This window comes from Podarcis pityusensis, assembly GCF_964106645.2.
Source record: "Podarcis pityusensis genome assembly, chromosome: 2".
Taxonomy (NCBI): domain Eukaryota; kingdom Metazoa; phylum Chordata; class Lepidosauria; order Squamata; family Lacertidae; genus Podarcis; species Podarcis pityusensis.
In genome coordinates, this window is record NC_138029.1 from 81341678 (window position 1) to 81362715 (window position 21038).

Genomic DNA, 21038 nt, shown 5'->3' on the forward strand with positions numbered 1-21038 from the left:
AAATATACTGGCTGTAAAGCAAGACACTTCAGCAAACTTTCTTATACTCTCTGAGCACTCTTCCCCCCTCCCATACCTTCTCAAATTATTCCCTTACGTGGCACATCTATATTGCTTGCTAAACACATTTTATTGCTTGCTAAACATTCCCTCCCCTCTCCTTCGTACACGTGTCTTTTCTCATCTTTGCATTAGTAAGCATAAGACAGGAAAAGGGGCCTCTTTAGCAGGCCTGGTTAAATCTGCACTTTTGACCCGCCAGCCAAATTTAGTAGGTCTGGTTAGTTATTGCTAACAGCAGCGGTTTCTTGCTAGCTGGCTAGGCAGGAAACGAACTTTTGACCTGTCAGCCAAATTTTGCAAGCAGTCACTGGCGGTGTGCTAACTGTCTGGCCAAAATTTGCAGAAGTAAGATTAGCACAGGATTAGCACAGGAATTTACTGCAGATAGTATTTGAGAGCAACCTTTCTTAGGTACAGAGTTCTAAGCACAGAAAATATTGAGAGAAACCTTTTCCCATCTCCCTTTACTCACAGGGCTGGAAAGGGGTTAGTTTAACCTCCGGTTTGCTAGTAAAACTGAAGTACCGTGTCGCGAAATGATGCATGACTAAAAAGTATGTCACCAGCACAAAAAGTTTGGAAACCGATGATCTACAGGTAGGACTGGCAGAAACCTCTGCTTAAAATCCTGCAGAGCCTCTGCCAATCAGCATAGACAATACTGAGCTAGATGGACCAATGGCCTAACTCAATATAACGCAGCTTCCTATGTTCCTCTGTAAATAGATTATGATCAATCTGAAGTTCTCTGTTCACTGGTAATGATTCAGTCGATAATATTCGAGTAAGAATCACCTCACAATGCAAATAAGTGAGGTGAAAATTTAACATGACACATGAAGAATTGGAAGTTTGCTAGGACCATTTTTTCACAACGATGGATGCAATCTTTTGTCATAATATCTCTCCATGTGATTTCTGGAATCAACATCAGCTTAGTCATGCTACTGTAGTAAATACAAACACTCCCAGTATAAAGGAACAAATGATTCCGAAATGTTAATGTTATCGCTCAGCCGGCATTAATAAGCCAGTATCACCAGTTTGTCATTGGCCCTTTGAGAAGTATGATTTTCACACTGTGATTCCAAGAAGAATTTCACAAAGGAAGGCATAGACTCCATTAATTGGCTGTGTCTGGGAATGACACTCATACTCTCTAACAATCACTTGCAATTACATGAACTGTACTTACAAAAGCCGGGCTGCTCTGGTTCACTTATTGTTTTATATGCAACTTCTTTTTATCTGATAAATTTTACCTTGCTATTAATTATGGTGCACATGCCGACTGCTAAATAGATTAAGAGAAGGATTGTGTGTATAAAAGAAATGTTTTTTCACTCTTTCATAAATAAACCCTTTGGGAACCGCTGCTAAGTGGCAACTATAAAGATGAAGAGACCTTTGACACCTTACAGACTAATTTATTGCAACTCTTTGACATTGCTTCCTGTACTTCCTGCTTCGGGTAATGCTAGGCGGTCCTCTTCAGTTCCTCAAGCAAATGAACTACCTCTAACTCACAGTAAAGAACGCAAAGAAAAGGAAAAGAGGCTTGCTGGATCAGACCAAAGGCCCATCTTAGTCCAACAGGTTCTCCCAGCAGCCAACCAGATGCCTCTGCAAAGCCCACTCGAAGGATATGAGTCACCCTTGATCTCCAACAACTGGTATTCATGAACTGGTACATGAAGACTGGAGGTAATAGAACCTTAATCCACCATGAATTTGTCTAACTGTTTTTAAAGTTGATCAGGTTGGTAGTCATCAACAGCATCTGTGGCAGTGAATTCCATAGTTTAACTATGAGCTGTGTAAAGATGTGCATCATCTTGTCCATCCCAAATCTGCTACCATTTTGCTTCAGTGACCTTAGTTTCTAGTGTTATGTGTGAGAGACAGACTTCTCCCTAACTACTTTCTCTACACTAGGCATAATTTTATACAGTGGTACCTCGGGTTAAGTACTTAATTTGTTCTGGAAGTCCGTTCTTACCCTGAAATTGTTCTTAACCTGAAGCACCACTTTAGCTAATGGGGCCTCCTGCTGCTGCCGCACCGCCAGAGCACGATTTCTGTTCTCATCCTGAAGCAAAGTTTTTAACCCGAGGTAATATTTCTGGGTTAGCAGAGTCTGTAACCTGAAGTGTATGTAACCTGAAGCGTATGTAACCCGAGGTACCACTGTACTCCCTTTTTTCTCAGCTAAAAAGCCCAAAATATTACAAACTTTTGCTCATAGAGGTAAGTGTGCTACTGCCTTTTTCTGCACATTTCCCATCTCTTCAGTACCTTTCTGAGGGGCATTGACCAGAACTATGCATAGTATTCCAAGTGCACTATAGATGTGATGAAGGCATTATGATATTTGGCCTTAAAAAGAAATATTTTTTCCTAATGATCTCCAGCATGGAATTTGACTTTTTCCCAGCAACCTACTCAAATATGAGAGGTCCCACTGGTATTGGCATTAAGCCAGCTCTTAAAGCCCCTTGTTTCCCCTCATTCCTCCTCATCTCCTGTCTTGAACCTCATGTTTTAATTCTTTGCATTTCTGTTTTAACTCTTATTTGTTTTGCAGTTTTAATGGGCTTTTATTGTATTTAATCATTCTCTATGGCAGCCCCTAAGCTATGGTATTGACTTCCTACAGAGGTGTGTCTGGCACTTTCGTTGTATAGTTTTACATTTGCTGAATATGTATCTTTTTACCATGGCTTTTGACAGCTGCATTAATTTTTTTAGGACCCATCCTATAGTTTATCCAAATTAGACTAATTCTGATTACACAGAAAATGCTGGTCGTTCAGGTCATTCAGACCTGAACAGAATTGGACAGGCTCCAAACTAATCCAAACCAAATCTGGCTGTTTTCTGAAGGTATTCCCATCCTGGTCAGAGCATAAGTGAGGAATGTTTAGCATTGGAGCCAACTCCTAGTGGCCAATTTGTATTCCCCCCCCCCCCAATATTTGAAGGGACTACCCTTCTCCCCATTTGTCATTCAAATGGTGTGTGCCTGCCACATCTTGTGATCACTTATGTGGGGCGGGGCTTACCTGCCCCTCCCCAATATTTTATTCATGTTGGCACCCCTGAATTGCTTCACATGTAGTTCATGGGGTTGATATTTTTCTGACCTCAGGCAAATGGATGGAGCTAGTGGATACCACTGTTGATACCAAGTATAGATAAGATTGATTTCATACTCAAATCAGGAGCTCAGTCAATGAATTTCATTTTGTTTGTAAGCTGCCTTGTGAGGACCATGCCCTGAAAGACAGCCTGAATTAGAAAGAGCCAGAAACTGTATTCGTTTCTCCACAGAGAATATTTAAAGGTTTCTTCAGTGAAGGATGCTATCCTCTTAAACAAAAAGAAGTAACAAAATAGGATCCCTAACTTAATGAATTGCAGCTAGTCTATTGTGGTTGTTTTCCTTTAACTCCCACAGCCCCGATGGATTTTTTCTTTCTTAAATCAGCATTACTGTGCATACTGTCATTTCTTTCATACTAGTGACCTTGCCAAATGATCAAACTTTTCTTCAGCTCTCTAAATCTTGCCTTCTGCCTGTGGCTCACATCCTGCTACTTAACTGAGAGCCAGTGTGGTGTAGTGGTTAAAAGCGGTAGACTCGTAATCTAGTGAACCGGGTTCGTGTCTCCGCTCCTCCACATGCAGCTGCTGGGTGACCTTGGGCCAGTCACGCTTCTCTGAAGTCTCTCAGCCCCACTCACCTCACAGAGTGTTTGTTGTGGGGGAGGAAGGGAAAGGAGAATGTTAGCCGCTTTGAGACTCCTTCGGGTAGTGATAAACCCAGATATCAAATCCAAACTCTTCTACTTACCACTCATTTGTTGTTGTTACCAGATTCTTAGAACTTACACCTCTTTGTCAAAACTCCAAGAACTATCCCTTCAGCTTGTGGGGCTCATCAGTTTAAATAAGTTTCAACAACAATGATTTCTACATCCACATAGTTGAGCGCACACCTCTATAACTAAATAGATAGGGAGCAGTGATGGTTCTCTCCCCTGAGACGTCTTCAGTTTTAATTGCATTTCTTTCCTTTGATAAGGCCAGTAGCTTTGCTTCTAAGTGTTCAATTAATTTAGCAAGAAAGTGAAGTCTCCACAGTAATCCGGCAAGAATGTTTCTTCCCATGAGCTTTTAGAAAATAAAACAATGAGGCCTTTATCCCTGGACAACAGCAAAGCGGCAAAGTGAGGATTGAATCCCATCGACCCCAATAGCAGAGTGTTTCATCACCAAAGGGGGGGTGGGTTGAAGAAGACAGACTTGTAAATGCAAGCCCGCTTGATGTTTCATTAAACTGTCCTTTCACCTCCATTCTTGAACTTCGTTTTCAGCTGTCACACCTTGAGCAATTAGATATCGCCACATTAATTTAAACACAATTTAGCCTTCGGAGCAGATCAAGACATGATGCATCAGACGAGTAAGGCACAAAAAGACACAACACTCTTTGGGGGACAAAGGCTACATCAAGAACCTGGAAGGCATACATTAAAAAGGCTGCTGGTGGTAGTGAGGATAGAGAACTTAAATCTTTTCAAACATGTGCAACTGAAGGAGACAAAATGAGCCGAGATCCATTTAATGGACCTTCAGAGGCAAACCTCAACTCTGTTACACCTAACAGAATTTCTCTTTCTAGAAGTCTCTCCAGAGCACAGTTGTCATAGGTGAGATGTCATCTGACAAGGTGAGGCCTGCTCATCAACCAGCAGCAGGCACTATATCCAAATGCTGGAGACAAACAATGGCAGAATGCCGATACTCTCCTCTGGTGCTTGTGATACAAAACTCACAAGCTGTGTACAAAACAGGGGTAGGACATCTTGCTTTATGATAGTGTTTTATGAAGGTGTTCCTATTAATTTAAATGGGACACTTTTTGGCAATGCAAATTGCAGGTATTTTGTGTTGCGCCCATAGCAGGGAAGAGAGTGCTAAAACTCCTACTACATACCCTGACACCAGGGTCCTGACCCATATGAGGGGCCCATGTTGGCTTTTTGTATAAGTGAAGGAGGGCTAAATTACTAATGGCATGTGTAGTACAGTGGTACCTCGGATTAAGTACTTAATTCATTCCGGAGCTCCATTCTTAACCTGAAACTGTTCTTAACCTGAAGCACCACTTTAGCTAATGGGGCCGCCGCGCCGCCGGAGCACGATTTCTGAAGCAAAGTTCTTAAACTGAGGTACTATTTCTGGGTTAGCGGAGTCTGTAACCTGAAGCATATGTAACCTTAGGTACCACTGTACAGGTTTAAGCCTTCCGTGACATTAGGAATCCAACAGAAGTAAAGCTATAATCAAAATATCTATGGGTATTATCAGTCATGCTTGATGGTATTCCATATCTTGGGCTGTAGGACAGGCATAACGATGAGGTTTGGTTACTTTTGCCAGTTAACCAAAGAACTATGGAGTGATAAATGGTTCCATTTGTTCTCTCTCACATGTTGGAACTTCCTCAACCCAAAACTTCATCTTATTCCAGCAAGAACCAGTTCATTCATTGCCTGAATTCTGCCACCTTGTCATCAGCTACCTGGTTATCTGTATTTAAAACCCCATAGATAAGACAGGAGGCAATTGCACATTTGAATGAATGATTGACAAAATGAAAGAAAACTTCATTACAGGAAGGTTAGCAGCACAGTCCAAAACAATTAACTACTATTAGAGAGGGAGGAGCAGCTAAAAGAGCAGAGTACATTTCAGAGCAGTGAAGAGACCCCCTGCAGCTTGATTGCTGTCTGTTAAGGGGAGCATTATGCTTCTCTCCTACTTTGCACATCCAAGAGCAATATTTAGACAGAAAGCCCAGCCTTGGTGAATGTTCTCCAACACTCTTAGCAGCATCAGCAGGTGGATGTGCAGATTAATTGCATGGGGGCATTAGTGTGAAGTGTACTGGAGAAGCTTAATCTGCTATCCTTAGTCAGGGATTCCACACACACACACACACACACACACACACACACACACACACAGTGGTACCTCGGGTTAAGAACTTAATTCATTCTGGAGGTCTGTTCTTAACCTGAAACTGTTCTTAACCTGAAGCACCACTTCAGCTAATGGGGCCTCCCATTGCCGCCACGCTGCCGGAGCACAATTTCTGTTCTCATCCTGAAGCAAAGTTCTTAACCTGAGGTTAGCGGAGTCTGTAACCTGAAGCGTCTGTAACCCGAGGTACCACTGTGTGTGTGTGTGTGTGTGTGTGTGTGTGTGTGTTTATGTTCAAGGATTACTATGTAATAAGATTTTTTAATTTTAAATATATAGAGTAAACAGTTTCCTCTATACAATATGTTTGGGGGACAACAATGAGTGAGGGAAGATGATTCTGAGATACCTGAGATTTGTTTTGTGCTCATGTAGCAGAGATGAGCAGGGATTATTTTATAAATGGTGTGCCATTGTAACTTTTCCTATTATAAAAGGTCTACACACAAAAAAGCCCCATACCCTTCATATCATAAAAAGCTTTCAATAATAATTTGAAACAGGGTGATGTGTCAAGCTGCTCACCTGCCTGAGAGCCATGTTCTCTTAACAAGGAAGTCCCCCCCCCCCCCATTATAGTTTTAAAAGGAGGAACAACAAAACCGCTTCACCACTGTGTATCTCAAAGCCCAGAAAAGCTTATTTTGGGTCAGAGGAACCTTTCCCAGCCCGAGGGAAACTTTCCAGAAGCTACATGCCAATGGTTGGAGAGGCCAGAAGCAAAAAATGGGTGAAGCAATGGATGAGACACCTACGTTTGTATAGTTGGCTACATTTTGGCCAGGCAAAAGTCAACACACTCAACACATACACACCCGCCCACTCCACCCCATCCTTCATCCAGACAAGGAAAAAGGCATTATCACAGTTCAAGCCAGGCAAAGTACTTGAGGAGAGCAGTACAGAACAGTTTCTATCCAAATGCAATTTTGGTTTTAAACGCAGTGTAAGGTAGTCTGTATGGGAGTATACTGTATTTAATTATGGGGTATCAGAGTTTTTAGGGGGCTAACCAGAATGGGATAGCTGGGATAGCAGGCTTGTTGGTTTTTGAATGTCTGATATAATTTTTTTCAATTTCGTTGTTCTGTATGGGACAATGACAATAGAGATTATTGTATCGTAAGGGTGTGTGTCCTGGGGTGGAGGCCTACCTTGAGTAGCCTGGGTGGCCAGATTTGGCCCCTGGGGCTCAGGTTTCCCATCACTGGCTTACGGCTTAATTTTGTTGCTTTTGCTGCAAGTGACAAACACAGTTACCTCTCTGAGGCTTGTTACAATGGAAGGCACCAGATTTAAAGCGTATTTGTAAGTTAATGAGAAGTGAGAAAGTCACCCTGCCTCTACTTGCAGGCCTCTGCTTCTTTACCACAGTATTAAGTGTCACACGGCCAAGTCCTTGTATTCTTACAGAAGAAGAATACAAAAGAGGAAAGCTCTTATTTAGAGAGAGCCACTTTGCTAAGGAAATGCTCCTCCTGTCACATCGTAGCAGCCAAAGCTGGGACTATGCTGTATTGGCCCAAATATAAGCCACACCCAAATATAAGCCACACCTTTAAAATTGGGAGGCGGGGGAGAGAAAAAAAGAGAAAATACCTGAACATAAGCAGCTACCTTCCTTGCTGCTCCTGGCTGCATGCTGGGGGGGGGGGGGAAGCCATGTTGTGTTGCCGGTGGCCGTTCCCCTTCCTTACTCTCTCCCTTCCTGACCTGAGGGAGAGGATGAGGGACTACGCACACGGCGGGCGCTGCTTTGCCACGCTCCTGGTGCTGTTTGCCCCACGCTCCTGGCTGCATACCATAAGGTCACGAATATAAGCCGCACTTTAACTTTTCACGGTCGGAATTTGGGGGGAAAGTGAGGCTGATATTCAGGCCAATACGGTAAATGGAAGGTGAAATGCTTCTCCCGAACTAGGAATTAGTTGTGGCAAAAATAGGGAGTGTTGTTCGTCTAGTCAGGCTGCCTGCCATTATTTTCTCTTGTGCTGGTCTCGGGAGTTTGGGGAAGAGAGGAGAGTAGTAATTAACAGAGAAAAAGCTCTCATGCCTAAGAAGGAATTCTGAACTTGGACCAGCCAAGAATACCATATATACGGAACAAAAAGCTGGGTTTGGGCCTGTTTTGGCAGGGCACTGAGGGAAATTGTTCTGGGCTCACCCATGGAGGGGGCTCACTCAGCAGTGGAACGGTTGCATTGTTGTCAACTGTGAGAAGCAACCATCTCTGCTTGCTGCCGCTCTCTTCAGCTGGGCTGGGCCTTCTGGGCTGAGCTCCAGAACCTCATAGCCCTAAGCTCTCTTCAGAGGACTACCAAGACATGATGAGACCAGCAGCAAACCAAAGTGGCATCAGCATCCTTTCTCTTTCCTTAGTTTTAAAAACCTCTTATAGTCAAGGGGCAGCTAGATGGGCGTGTGCACAGTTACTTATGTTCATTTTATTACTATTATTATATTTATATATTGTTTTCTGCTACAAAATTATATTCATTTCCTGGTAAATGTGGTTAGTTTCAGAGCAGCAGATGTAAACTCAGTTTATTCCTGTATTCATAATGGTTACTGTGATTTAAGTGAATTTAAAATGGGAAACTACACATGCTCAGTTTTGAGTGGTTTTTTTAAAAGCAGGGTGACAAAAGCTTTTTATTTATTCTGAAATATTGGGAATGTAGAAGCAGTTGCGTGTGTGAGAGAGAGCAAGGAGGTAAGAGAGAAATGTTAATTGTATGCTTCACAACAAAAGGAATACAGTGGTACCTCTAGATGCAAACGGGATCCGTTCTGGAGCCCCGTTCACATCTAGAAGCAAACGTAACCAGAGTCTGTGCACGCACATGTCACTTTTCGCCGCTTCTGTGCATGTACGTGACATCATTTTGAGCGTCTGCTCATGCGCAAGCGGCAAAACCCGGAAGTAACGCGCTCCATTACTTCCGGGTTGCCGCGGAGCGCAACTCGAATGCGCTCATCCCAAAGCACATTTCAACCCGAGGTATGGCTGTACACCTAAAGACCCTCCAGTGCTCCTTCAGCCTTTCAGAACCCCCATAGGTCCCTAAAGCCCAAGGCTGCCACCCTCAAAATTAAATTCACTGCCAGGAAGGTTTGGCCAGCAGGCACCACCAATGCCATTTTTTGAACTATGAACAGCCCTTTTACATGCAAGCTGCTGCCAGTGTCCTTCAGGCTCTCTGCTCTGCCCCGCCAGATTCTGACTGGCCAGCAGATTCAGAAAAGAGGCAATGAGAAACGTGGGGGAACAATTCTAATTGGCCACTACCAGCAGAGAAGAGAGACCAATTTGAACCAGGGAATACCAGGGAAGATTCTGGAGCAGATCATTAAGCAAACAGTCTGTGATCACCTAGAAAGGAATGCTGTGATCACCAATAGCCAGCATGGATTTCTGAAAAATAAGTCATGTCAGACTAACCTGATCTTGTTTTTTGACAGAATTACAAGCCTGGTAGATGAAGGGAACGCAGTGGATGTAGCCTACCTTGATTTCAGCAAGGCATTTGACAAGGTGCCCCATGATATTCTTGTAAAGAAGCTGGTAAAATGCGGTCTTGACTATGCTATCACTCAGTGGATTTGTAACTGGCTGACTGACCGAACCCAAAGGGTGTTCATCAATGGTTCCTCTTCATCCTGGAGAAGAGTGACTAGTGGGGTGCCACAGGGTTCTGTCTTGGGCCCGGTCTTATTCAACATCTTTATCAACGACTTGGATGATGGACTCAAGGGCATCCTGATCAAATTTGCAGATGACACCAAACTGGGAGGGGTGGCTAACGCCCCAGAGGACAGGATCACACTTCAAAACGACCTTGACAGATTAGAGAACTGGGCCAAAACAAACAAGATGAATTTTAACAGGGAGAAATGTAAAGTATTGCACTTGGGCAAAAAAAATGAGAGGCACAAATACAAGATGGGTGACACCTGGCTTGAGAGCAGTACATGTGAAAAGGATCTAGGAGTCTTGGTTGACCACAAACTTGACATGAGCCAACAGTGTGACGCGGCAGCTAAAAAAGCCAATGCAATTCTGGGCTGCATCAATAGGAGTATAGCATCTAGATCAAGGGAAGTAATAGTGCCACTGTATTCTGCTCTGGTCAGACCTCACCTGGAGTACTGTGTCCAGTTCTGGGCACCACAGTTCAAGAAGGACACTGACAAACTGGAACGTGTCCGGAGGAGGGCAACCAAAATGGTCAAAGGCCTGGAAACGATGCCTTATGAGGAACGGCTAAGGGAGCTGGGCATGTTTAGCCTGGAGAAGAGGAGGTTAAGGGGTGATATGATAGCCATGTTCAAATATATAAAAGGAGGTCACATCGAGGAGGGAGAAAGGTTGTTTTCTGCTGCTCCAGAGAAGCGGACACGGAGCAATGGGTCCAAACTACAAGAAAGAAGATTCCACCTAAACATTAGGAAGAACTTCCTGACAGTAAGAGCTGTTCGACAGTGGAATTTGCTGCCAAGGAGTGTGGTGGAGTCTCCTTCTTTGGAGGTCTTTAAGCAGAGGCTTGACAACCATATGTCAGGAGTGCTCTGATGGTGTTTCCTGCTTGGCAGGGGGTTGGACTCGATGGCCCTTGTGGTCTCTTCCAACTCTATGATTCTATGATTCTATGATGCTATGAACATGTTCCATCTCTTCTCCCTGCTGGTAATGTCCAATATGAACTGTCCTACAATTCTAATTGGATGCTACCAGCAGAAAAAACAACAACTAGTATTGATCTCTGGTACATAAACCCATACAAAAAGAGGAATTGGTTGGCATCTGTCTGTCTCAGGGACAATGGAAGAGTGTGCTTTTGGGAGTGAAGTAGGAATCATATGCTAAACATTACCTTGAAAAACCTGTCAGACTAGTTGGTTCTGCAGAGAAGATGGCACCCAAAATCTGGTCTGTTATGCCAGAGAGTCCAAAGAGAAAATGGTGGTTATGTCAGTGCAGTGGCAAACTTTTAGATATTTTTTTTAAAGGAGGAAACCTTTTAAATATATTTTATGGCAGTATTCTGACACACATTCCTTCGCAGATTTGGCAGCATCAACGAAACCCTAAACGAACAGCATTGGATGTTGCTGGGATAAACCTTCCCTCCTTTCCTCATCACCCTTATCTATGACATGCAAAGAACATCTTTGAAGAAACTGAAGAAGAGGCAAATGCGTCGCCATCAAGTGGAAGCCACTTATTCAGATGTAAAATCAAGAACATGGAGACACAAATCAATTTTCCCAGATGGAAAACGTGACTGCAAGCTAACTGGCACAGACAAATTCAGGGCAGAAACATGCTGTAGGATCTTAAATAAACTTCGCATAGAAGAAGTGAGCCTGTGTTTACGCAGAAGATGTGCAAATTTATTTGTGTTTCTGCCAGGACTATTTCCTAAATCTTTCCTCCAGTCCTTTATAAAATAGGTCCTGTGGAAGGCTGTGCTGCTACCCCACTCTGCCCAGACGATGTGGTACTATCTTATTCTACTCTGCTAGGAACTCTGCTTTGCTTGTTACTGCTCAGGCAAGGTGAACTGGGGTTCAAAGACGGCAGAACAACCAGACCCCCACCACATAAAACATGCACATACACATATGAAAACTGAGTTTTGCTTTCATGTATGGACATATGCTGCTCTTGTCCCAGGAAAACTTATGTGGGGCAGGCCCTTGGTTCATTCCCTCCACTAGGTCATTTGCGGTTTGGCCCAAACCCTTGAAAGGCTGTCTATTCAAGGTAGGATTTTGGAATGCGGAAATCAGTGACCAAGAGAAAGTTTGTTCCTTTGTGGAATGGTTGCATAGCCCAGCGCATCAGGACTCCCAGGCAAGTAGAAGTTGATTTGTTAAGCCAATCTTACAAATGGATTTCAAGCCAATCTTACAAGAGGGACCTTTCCAGCAATGGGGCTTAGAAGCCTCTCATCTATTATCTTTATAGCTCTTTCTCTGTACCTGGCATTGACTTTATGAAGAAAGATCTCTCAAAGGATCACACAGGTCAGCAATAGCAAAGCCTATTTTTCCCCCTTTTTCATTTTGTAGGTGGCTGCAGTTGGGTATGGGAGAGCTGATCTCCCAGCCCTGCTAGACGGCCACTACCAGAGCACATCTTTCGGTTTCAGTAGCATTATGGCTTACAGATCAGACGCACTGCACTTCCAGGCCCATTTATTTATATGATCATTATATAGGCTGAGCAGATTATTTCAGAAAGTGCCATTCCCGGGTTTGAGGCATGTGCCTCCCCCAGATTCACAATGGAGCCATTAGCCAATACAGCCATCTTGCTTTCCCTACCCCCAAGCCCAACCAGAAATAGTAGTAAAAATCCTCAGAATTCAGCTGCAAAGCTCCCTTCTGGAAATCCCTCTTATAGTCAGATTTAACTGTGTTACTAAAAACACAGGCAGAGAGGGGATGGAATGACTTGCTTTCCAAATAGCAACTGCTGAGCACTACAAGGACACAGTAGAGGGAGCTTGCAGAGCTATGAGAAATGTAATGAGATAGCGTCCGTCACAGGCCCCATGCACCTGACCGCATAACCACATTTCTTACAATGCTCCAAATTACCGTACTGTATCAATTCATACAAAACATCACGTTTTCTTCAGAACATTGTGCTATGCTTGTGAAATATAACAATGCACTTTGTTTAAACAACATTGTTCATGCTGACGAAAATCAGAATTGTCGTTCCAATTGCACTGGAGCACATGCTGGTACTGCAATGAATCTACCTACCCAATTTGGATAAAATACCTTTATTTTATTTTTGCTGCCGATACTGTGGATTAAACATCTTTGCATGCGCTCACCATCTAATGCATATTTACTTTTTGGGCAAATCATGCATGCGAACTACTAGGTTTCTTTTACAATTTGAGGGGCAGCAGAGAAGGGCAGGAGTAGCAGGGCAGAGGAAGACAACTAGGAAGTAGGAATCGCAAACTGTGAAGAGGCAGTTTGCTCCAGCATCTTTAGCAATGCTTTCCCACCTCCACCCTTTATCTAATAAACATTATTCCTGATCACAAGGACTAGAAACCTGTTTTCCATGGCCCAGAAATGCACTGTACTGATTCCAATTCACTCTGATCTGGTAATTTTGTATTTCTCCTCAATAGTCTAGGAGAACATAGAGGAATGGATGAAAATATACAAAGGCAGCCTAATTCCAGACTATTATCAATTATTTACCCAGATAAAGAAACAGCTGCCTCCTCTTGACAATGAAGAACAGACTACTCCACCACCAGCCAGCACTTGGATTAGTTAACATGCAACTGCTGGCATCCTCAAGGCTAGCACCTCACATTCGAAATAAGCAGCTGTTTATGAATAACTGGACGGTTTTTCCTGCCCCAACCTCTCTGCACATTTGAGCCATCCCAACAAAAAAGACAAGAGCTTCCTTCCGTGTGAAGCCAGCACATTCATGTGGCAGTCTCACCAAGACATAGTATTTGCAAATTATCACAGCCTTCCTTAAAGCAAAGTTTGGAAAGCGGTAGAAATTGTGGCAATCAGAAATGAGCTAGGAATTATGCAAATCAAGCTTCTTTGGTGGCTAATTTCTGTTGTTCCCGTAAACATGCCCTTAGATTTCCTGCCGGATCAAACAGGGAGATGACATAGCTCAAAACGCATGGCCGCTGATTCAAATGGCACCCTATAGTGAATTCCCACCCCAGCTCCATAACATACAGTAGAAATTGTATCCTGCGGCCATCAGGTTGTTTCCTGAATCAATAGTTGCCATAGAAAGGGCATAAATCAAAGCATCGTTTGGGGGTGGGAGGAGGAAGACCCTCAACCAAGGGTTGCCAAAAGAGGCTACCTTTTGTCCAGCACCTGGGCACTGATGAAACCCGCATGCCTCAGAGTTGCACTTACGTTTGTACTAAAATCCAAGGGTTTTAGTGCCACAATTCCAGACCTCTGGAATAAGTTACCAGGTGAAATTAGGCAGGTGCATACATAGCATGGGATGTGGGTGGCGCTGTGGTCTAAACCACAGAGCCTTGGGCTTGTCGATCAGAAGGTCGGCGGTTTGAATCCCCACGACGGGGTGAGCTCCCGTTGCTTGGTCCCTGCTCCTGCCAACCTAGCAGTTCAAAAGCACGTCAAAGTGCAAGTAGGTAAACGGCGTTTCGGCTGCTTTGGTTTCGCCAGAAGTGGCTTAGTCATGCTGGCCACATGACCTGGAAGCTGTCTGCAGACAAACGCTGGCTCCCTCGGCCAGTAAAGCGAGATGAGTGCCGCAACCCCAGTCGTCTGCGGCTGGACTTAACGATCAGGGGTCCCTTTACCTTTATACATAGCATCTTGAAGCTTAGGCAACTACTGAAGACATTTTGAAGGCTTTCCTTAAGATGACCCAGTTATTTAATTTAACCGATTGAATTTTCAATTGAAAAATTAATTGTAGAAATGGTTTTATTAAATTAGTCTGCATTTTACCACTCATTTTATCTTATTGTTGGATGATTTGATATATTTTGACTGCAAAGCTGTTTATAAATATCTGTAATAAAATAACAGCACTGTGCTATTGTAATTTTATTAACTTTACATTTCTGGGCTCAACAGGAAGCACTGAAAACATGCTTGAGGACTGCTTCTTTTTCTGTGAAAAAGAGAATTTTATAGGGGCTTAGGATCACAAGAGCGCATACAAATCAAGACGCCGTACAGCAATTTTATACTAAAAGAATAAAGATTTTTATTAAGCATTGTAAGTTGCATTCAATAGCCTTCAAATACACCACACCACAATCCATCTACAACCAATCAAACCCAACAGTAGTTCATTCTTGCACAATCCATGAGTTGGGGCAGAACTCCCTTCAACTTACATTAAGATACCTACTTAGCTCTTGCGGGCAGGGAATGGGGAATTACACCTCATTTCTGATCACTAATGTGTGATGAAGAGCATCAGGAGAATTATATGAAAACAAATATAAAGAAATGATTCTGATTTTGAAGTACATTAAGTTTGGAAACACTAACAAAAACATCAAAATGATACAGGTATATTTGCTTATACTAAATTCTTGATGGGAAAGTTCTCAAGAACAAGCCATTTGTTTCCTGCTACAGAAGGGGGGTATTTCTTGAAGATCAAAGCTTTTTTTTGTTTTTCCACAGAATTTCATATTTGCTAATATGAAGGCATAAAACAGCAACAGAGAACAATAATGCATACAGCAATGAGTACACCAGGGTAACGTTGATATTCAAAACGGCTAGATAATTTTTTTGTTTTAGAATAAATGCAACAGAGGTCAATAATCACAAAATTTTAAGGTTAGAGCAAGATCAGTCAATGACTAAACATAGTTAACATCTTTTATAGGACTATTACTGATTATTAGCTTTTTTTTTTTTTGTTTTGCAAATGGGCACAGTACTTGTAAGAATGGAAGAAAGAGGACAATAACATGCATAATATTAACTACACACTTTAAAAATTATGAACCATGCAGAAGTTTAGCTCAAATAGTAGTACTAATGGTCTACGTCTGATTCAAAACCACATAGTTCATTGATCACGGATGCATGGTATTAGTCACGAAAAGTATCAGAACACATTGTGTTTGTTTTGAAAAGGTCATTTGCATCTTCTATGATTTTAAAGTTAAATCCATTTTACCTTGCTTGTAAAGTATGTATGATGTATATTTAAAATCAGCAGAACTCCAATATTACTCTATAATTTTTTTTTTATTTTGATAGTTTGCACATTTTAAACATAAAAAGAACCACATCAACAGTGATGAAATTTAAGAAAAGAAAGAACTGTGGTTGTGCCTTTCCCCCCCATAATCATGAAATCAAAGCCTTAAAGAAAGCTTTGTGACACAGTAATGCAAAATCAAATATAATGGCATACATATGGTGCCAAATACTAAAAATTATATTTCAAGCTATATATACTGAAAGACTGCCAAAATTTGTTGTTGTTTTTTTAATATATCTCAAGAAACAAAAACTACGAGCTTTTGTCATAACCAGTTTAAACTTTGTGTATACTTCATTTTAAGTGCGGGAGTCAAATGCTCTTCATTCTCTTTCATTTTTGTTGTATTGTAGCATTTTGACTACAACTGGTTAAAACTAAAAATGTGTTCTTTAAATCTCTGACATCCAAGAGGGATCCAAATTTCCAAAGTCCTCATTTTTCTCTTACGGAAAGGAAAAAATGTACGTAACTGTAGGCTCTCTTTCTTTCCAGATATTCCTAATCCTGACCCTTCCAACATCCTTCACCCTCTATAAAAAATAAGTTTACTCTTCTTTTTTTAAGACAGTGGCCTCAAGAGTATCATCTTTATGGCAAACACTGTCTGCATTTAGTGCATTTAAGTGAGGATTTGTATTGCACGTTTTAGAGTCATTACTCAAGGCACTTTCAGACTGGTTGGAAGCCCTGACGTCTGCTGTACTCCCATTCATCTGGGAGGCTGGTTTCTCCTCGTTCACTACTCCATTTTCAGCCAGGGATCCTTCTGAAGACACAATAGAGGACTTGGATTCCTCTGATTTTGACTTAAGTTCTTTGGCCACTTCTTCTGCTGAAGCAGCATAAGGAGGTTTGCCCTATTTTAAAATAAAAGAGAAGACAGATGGGTTATAAGCACATAATTTAGGTAGGGCAGTATTGCCCTTCAGAGTCCTTGGCTCAGTATGGAGAGGAGACAGCAGCTACTTTAGTCCTCTCCACAGCTGCTCTGCTGAGTTAAGCCATGATATGCCTTAGCATGGTGTCCAAACCTGCACTCTTCATGGTCAAATGCTCCCAGACAAACCAGAAGCTGTTAACTACAGTGGAACCTCTACTTACGGACATAATCAGTTCCGGAGGTCTGTCCATAAGTCGATCCGGGTCGCTGGTAGAAGCGCCGTTGTGCACAGGTGCATTTGGCAGCAATGCGCTTCTGCGCATGTGCAGATGGCAGAAGCCGCTTCTGAGTGTGTGCGAATCGCGGCAAACCTGGTATTTACTTCCGGGTTTGCTGCAGTCGCAACTTGGATCGAGCCCAAGTAGAGGCGGTCGTAAGTAGAGGTTCTACTGTATAGGACAAACTCTGGTTACAGCTCAAGGTTTGAAAAGAGGTAAGCTAAGAGCTGGGGTTTAACTGTCAAGGTAGGCTAATGGGGAGGCTCTGGCCTATGGACCTAATTAAGCTGCCAGGCATTGCCAGTTGGCCCACATTGCTGCTCTGACCAAGCCACACACACATGCCCTCAATGATGTCAGATATGCGAGGCAGAAGGGACTACAGATTGGCAATCAGCGCAAGCAAAGGAAAGCAGGTCACGTGACATCCTTTTGATGTCAGGTGACTTACTGACAGGCGGGCCTCCCCACCCCTAAGTTGGCCAATGGGTGAGGGCAAAGTAAGGATCTGGTTCACTCGCCAGATCCAGTCTCCCAACCCTGTATTGCACTAAACGGTTTATTGTCGTGCAGCGAAGGAATGACTGGGGAAGAACAAAGCAGCTGCAATCTCATACTCTCTCTCTCTCTCTCTCTCTCTTATTCACACCAAACCACATTTGGCTGAGCAGTATATGCAAACTGGGCCATGCTCCTCTGGTTTCTTACTGCAGTAAAACAAATAGCTATTAAAGATTAGCACATTTGTTATGACATAAGCTTTTAAGCTTCAGATGTGTGAAATGGTCTTGAGTCCATAAAACTGAAGGCCACCATACATGTGTCAGTCTCTTTATTCTTTTTGCTGTGAGAGACTAACTTGGCTATCGCTTTGGAAATTACTGTAGATGCCATGCAAGATTATTTATTTTCCTTTATTGGATTGACACAGCATTTACAAATATGAACTAGAAATAAAATTTCAAAAACTCACACCTGGGACCTGTTGCCCTATTCTTCATGGTCTGAAGAGCCACTCTGGATTAAGGAGAGTGCTGACCAGTCACTTGGAAACTGTTCAGCAAGTTAGATTTCATTTTAAGAAGCAAGTGACAAATCTGGCAAAGCTGGCCAAATCACGGCCTGCTGGCTCCCAAGGAGAAGGCTGCAGATGATTCTCTCCTCCTTGGCAGTTTGTGCTCAGGGCAGCCAGCAGCTAAAGCAAGTTTTGACTTTGTAGGGTGTCCAAACCTGGAATTGTGATTAAGCTCTGTCCTCCTTAACCACAATCCTGGATTTGGATGGCATGCTAAGTCGAATCTTGGCTTAGCTGCTGTGCCAGGCTAAGCTAAAAGGACTGGTGGGGAACAAAGCAGCTGCAATCTCATTCCCAAGAGCCAGCACACTTGAATGGTCCCCGTAAGTTATAACTTGGCTTGCCATGACATGTGAACGGTGGCACACAACAGCTGAATATCACCCATAATTAAATATGATAACAGTTTAGGTATCTGAATCACTGTTTAAAAGCATGCCAATCCTGACATCAAAATGTGGAAACCCCCAATTATGTTGTTCATCCAGTTCTTTTGCAGATCCAATGTAAGGTGTCTATGTAAGTGTACATATCCACATAGACATCACTTACACTGCCCTTTCTATTATTCCCCTTCTCCATCTTGAGTTGCTTTATATATGTGACCCTTTAAGTACAGATATGTATGTGAAAAATTAGTTTTATCATGCACTCCTGACAATCTCATCTGCTTAATGCCAGTATATTATATTACAAGACTTAATTTAACATCCAGAACTGCTGAGCAAATGGAATCAGAGTGCAACAAAAGCAATGGGAAAATGATGAAGTAAGCTGACCATGTTGGCAGTAAACCCTATTACCCTTTTGATTACTGAGCTAAAACAAAAGGTGTGAGTTGCAGATAAAGGAGGGATTCAGCATCGGCTTGCCAGGGGGAACTATCCTTCCCCCTGCTCTGGGGGTTCTCCTACCCCCCCCCCCCCCCGAGCCAATTTCAGGGAAAGAAGAGTAGGGGAAATGGAAATTCTTTGCACAGGACTTCCGCTGAAGGGGCTCCCTAGGGCAAATTGTGCCCTATGTTAAGTATTAACCTCTGAAAGAGGTGAGTGCAATTCACAAACTCCACCCCACCCCCAAGATAGGGGGAAAGGCAGTGAAAGCAAGTCAAATTAAAGGCCAATATAATTTAGTTCTACGGTCATATGGTTATTTCATGCAGTCTATCCTCCTACTCCCATGTCTATAGTTAAATTGGTGTATACATGATTGTCACCTAAACTCACGTTACCAAAATCTTTTCTGACTCTCAGTTTCGTAAATGATTTCTCCCAATACCTGAATTGTTCCCTGGTTCTTATATGCTCTCCCATAGTATCTTCCTCCTCTGCCAAACGTTCTTATCACTGGAGTGGAAATAACTCCTCTCGGGCGTCTGCATTGAGTGAGAAACAATTTAAAAACACATTTAAACTTTAGATATGTTTCTGTATTTTTAAAAGGAAAAAAGAAAGTTTCCATTTGAAAAAAAAACAACCCACAGCACAGTCTTTTGCTCCTCACAATCAGAAAGCTAGTTCTCTGTATCATTAAGAAGCTTCTCAAAATATTTATTTTTTATAATGTGAAAGTTGTTCAAACAAACGTTTCTTCCACTTACATTCTTGCAGTTGCTGTGTAAAGTACCAGCAAACCAAACATTGAAAACTGGTATGAATAGAAGTCGGCACCTATTTCCCCCCATTAATCCTGCTGCCAAGTTTCAAATATAATCTCTTTAGTAATTCTTAATGCTCGGAAGTTAACATTTACTAATCTCATACTAGTTTAGCCTGTACTGATCCATGTTTGTTCTTCATTGCCGTTTTTAAATAAACTGCTTAACCAAAGTACCTCTTCCTCTAAAATGATCAACACCTTATAGGCAGCAGCTGCCTTAGAAAAATATAAGTAAAAACAGGCAACAATAGTGAAAGAATTATATGTTGAGATTTGGTTCAGATCAATGGTCAACATGAAAGATATTAACTGTTATATATAGCTGATATAATTATAGCTAACGTCCCATTAGGTAAAATCATTCCTGATCTTTTCAGAATGTCTGACCCACATTCATTTTTTACACCCAAACATTCTGAAATAAAAGATACAATAATTGCCCTTTTCTGTACTTTAATAAAAGCCAGCTGCCACTTTTTTGCCATTGCTAAATTCCAAAGCCAAGCCAATATTAATTTAAGATTTATTTCTGCCTACCCTCTTGTGGGCCCTCCGACAGAAACCACCTGCAGAGGAAACGGCCCTCTCCCTCCACGACCACGTCTGCTTCCAGCCCAGTGGCCAACCACAGTGCCAGCTATTTCGAGTTTCCCTCCCTGAGAAGGAATAGGTTGGACACCTGTACAAAGATGAAAAGAGAGATTGCTATTTGCAGCTATAATTCAGAGAACAGAGTACATGGACTTCCAACTTTCCCTGAAAATACTGCTTTCCTTCTAAAGAAAGGAACATTGCACATTCAGGCACAAAAGATTCTAAGTTTTGTACTAAGGTTCTTTTAATTTATTTTAAATGAATTGCATGGTCCTTCCTGGGGGGTAACATTATCAGCATCATAATTTACAATAATCTGACACATGCTACACTTACAATCTACACACCCCTGTTCAAGATTAGATCCCATTGAGATTATTGACTGTTTTGCACTCATTTTATCCAGTTAGGTTCAATGGCCTCATGCTTAACCAAGACCACTGGATACTGGGTCCCAGGAGTCTCGTGGCACCTTCCCAAAGCTGGGTAAACCTGCGACTGCAGCTGTACGCAGGTGGGGAAGGGGAACAAATAAAGGAAGAGTGGGTTTATTCCAGTCTCCAATTGTTTGTTTATTTCCGCACACCATGCACAACTGCGATCTTGTAAGTAAAATAAACAGTAAGATGCGAGTTACCTGCATGCAAAGAGAATGCCAGA

General features: G+C 42.3%; 1 protein-coding gene across 1 annotated transcript in view; it reads right to left on the reverse strand.

Moving 5' to 3' along the window:
* Nucleotides 1–14844: 14844 nt before the first annotated feature.
* The window catches only part of FAM120A (family with sequence similarity 120 member A), a 50761-nt gene continuing 44567 nt past the window's right edge, over nucleotides 14845–21038 (reverse strand). The window contains exons 16-18 of the mRNA XM_080996725.1: nucleotides 20322–20463; nucleotides 19404–19500; nucleotides 14845–16749 (exon numbers count right to left, since the gene is read on the reverse strand). Coding sequence (XP_080852851.1) covers nucleotides 16438–16749; nucleotides 19404–19500; nucleotides 20322–20463 — 551 coding nt within the window. The 3' untranslated portion in view covers nucleotides 14845–16437. The remainder of the gene's footprint in view (nucleotides 16750–19403; nucleotides 19501–20321; nucleotides 20464–21038) is intronic.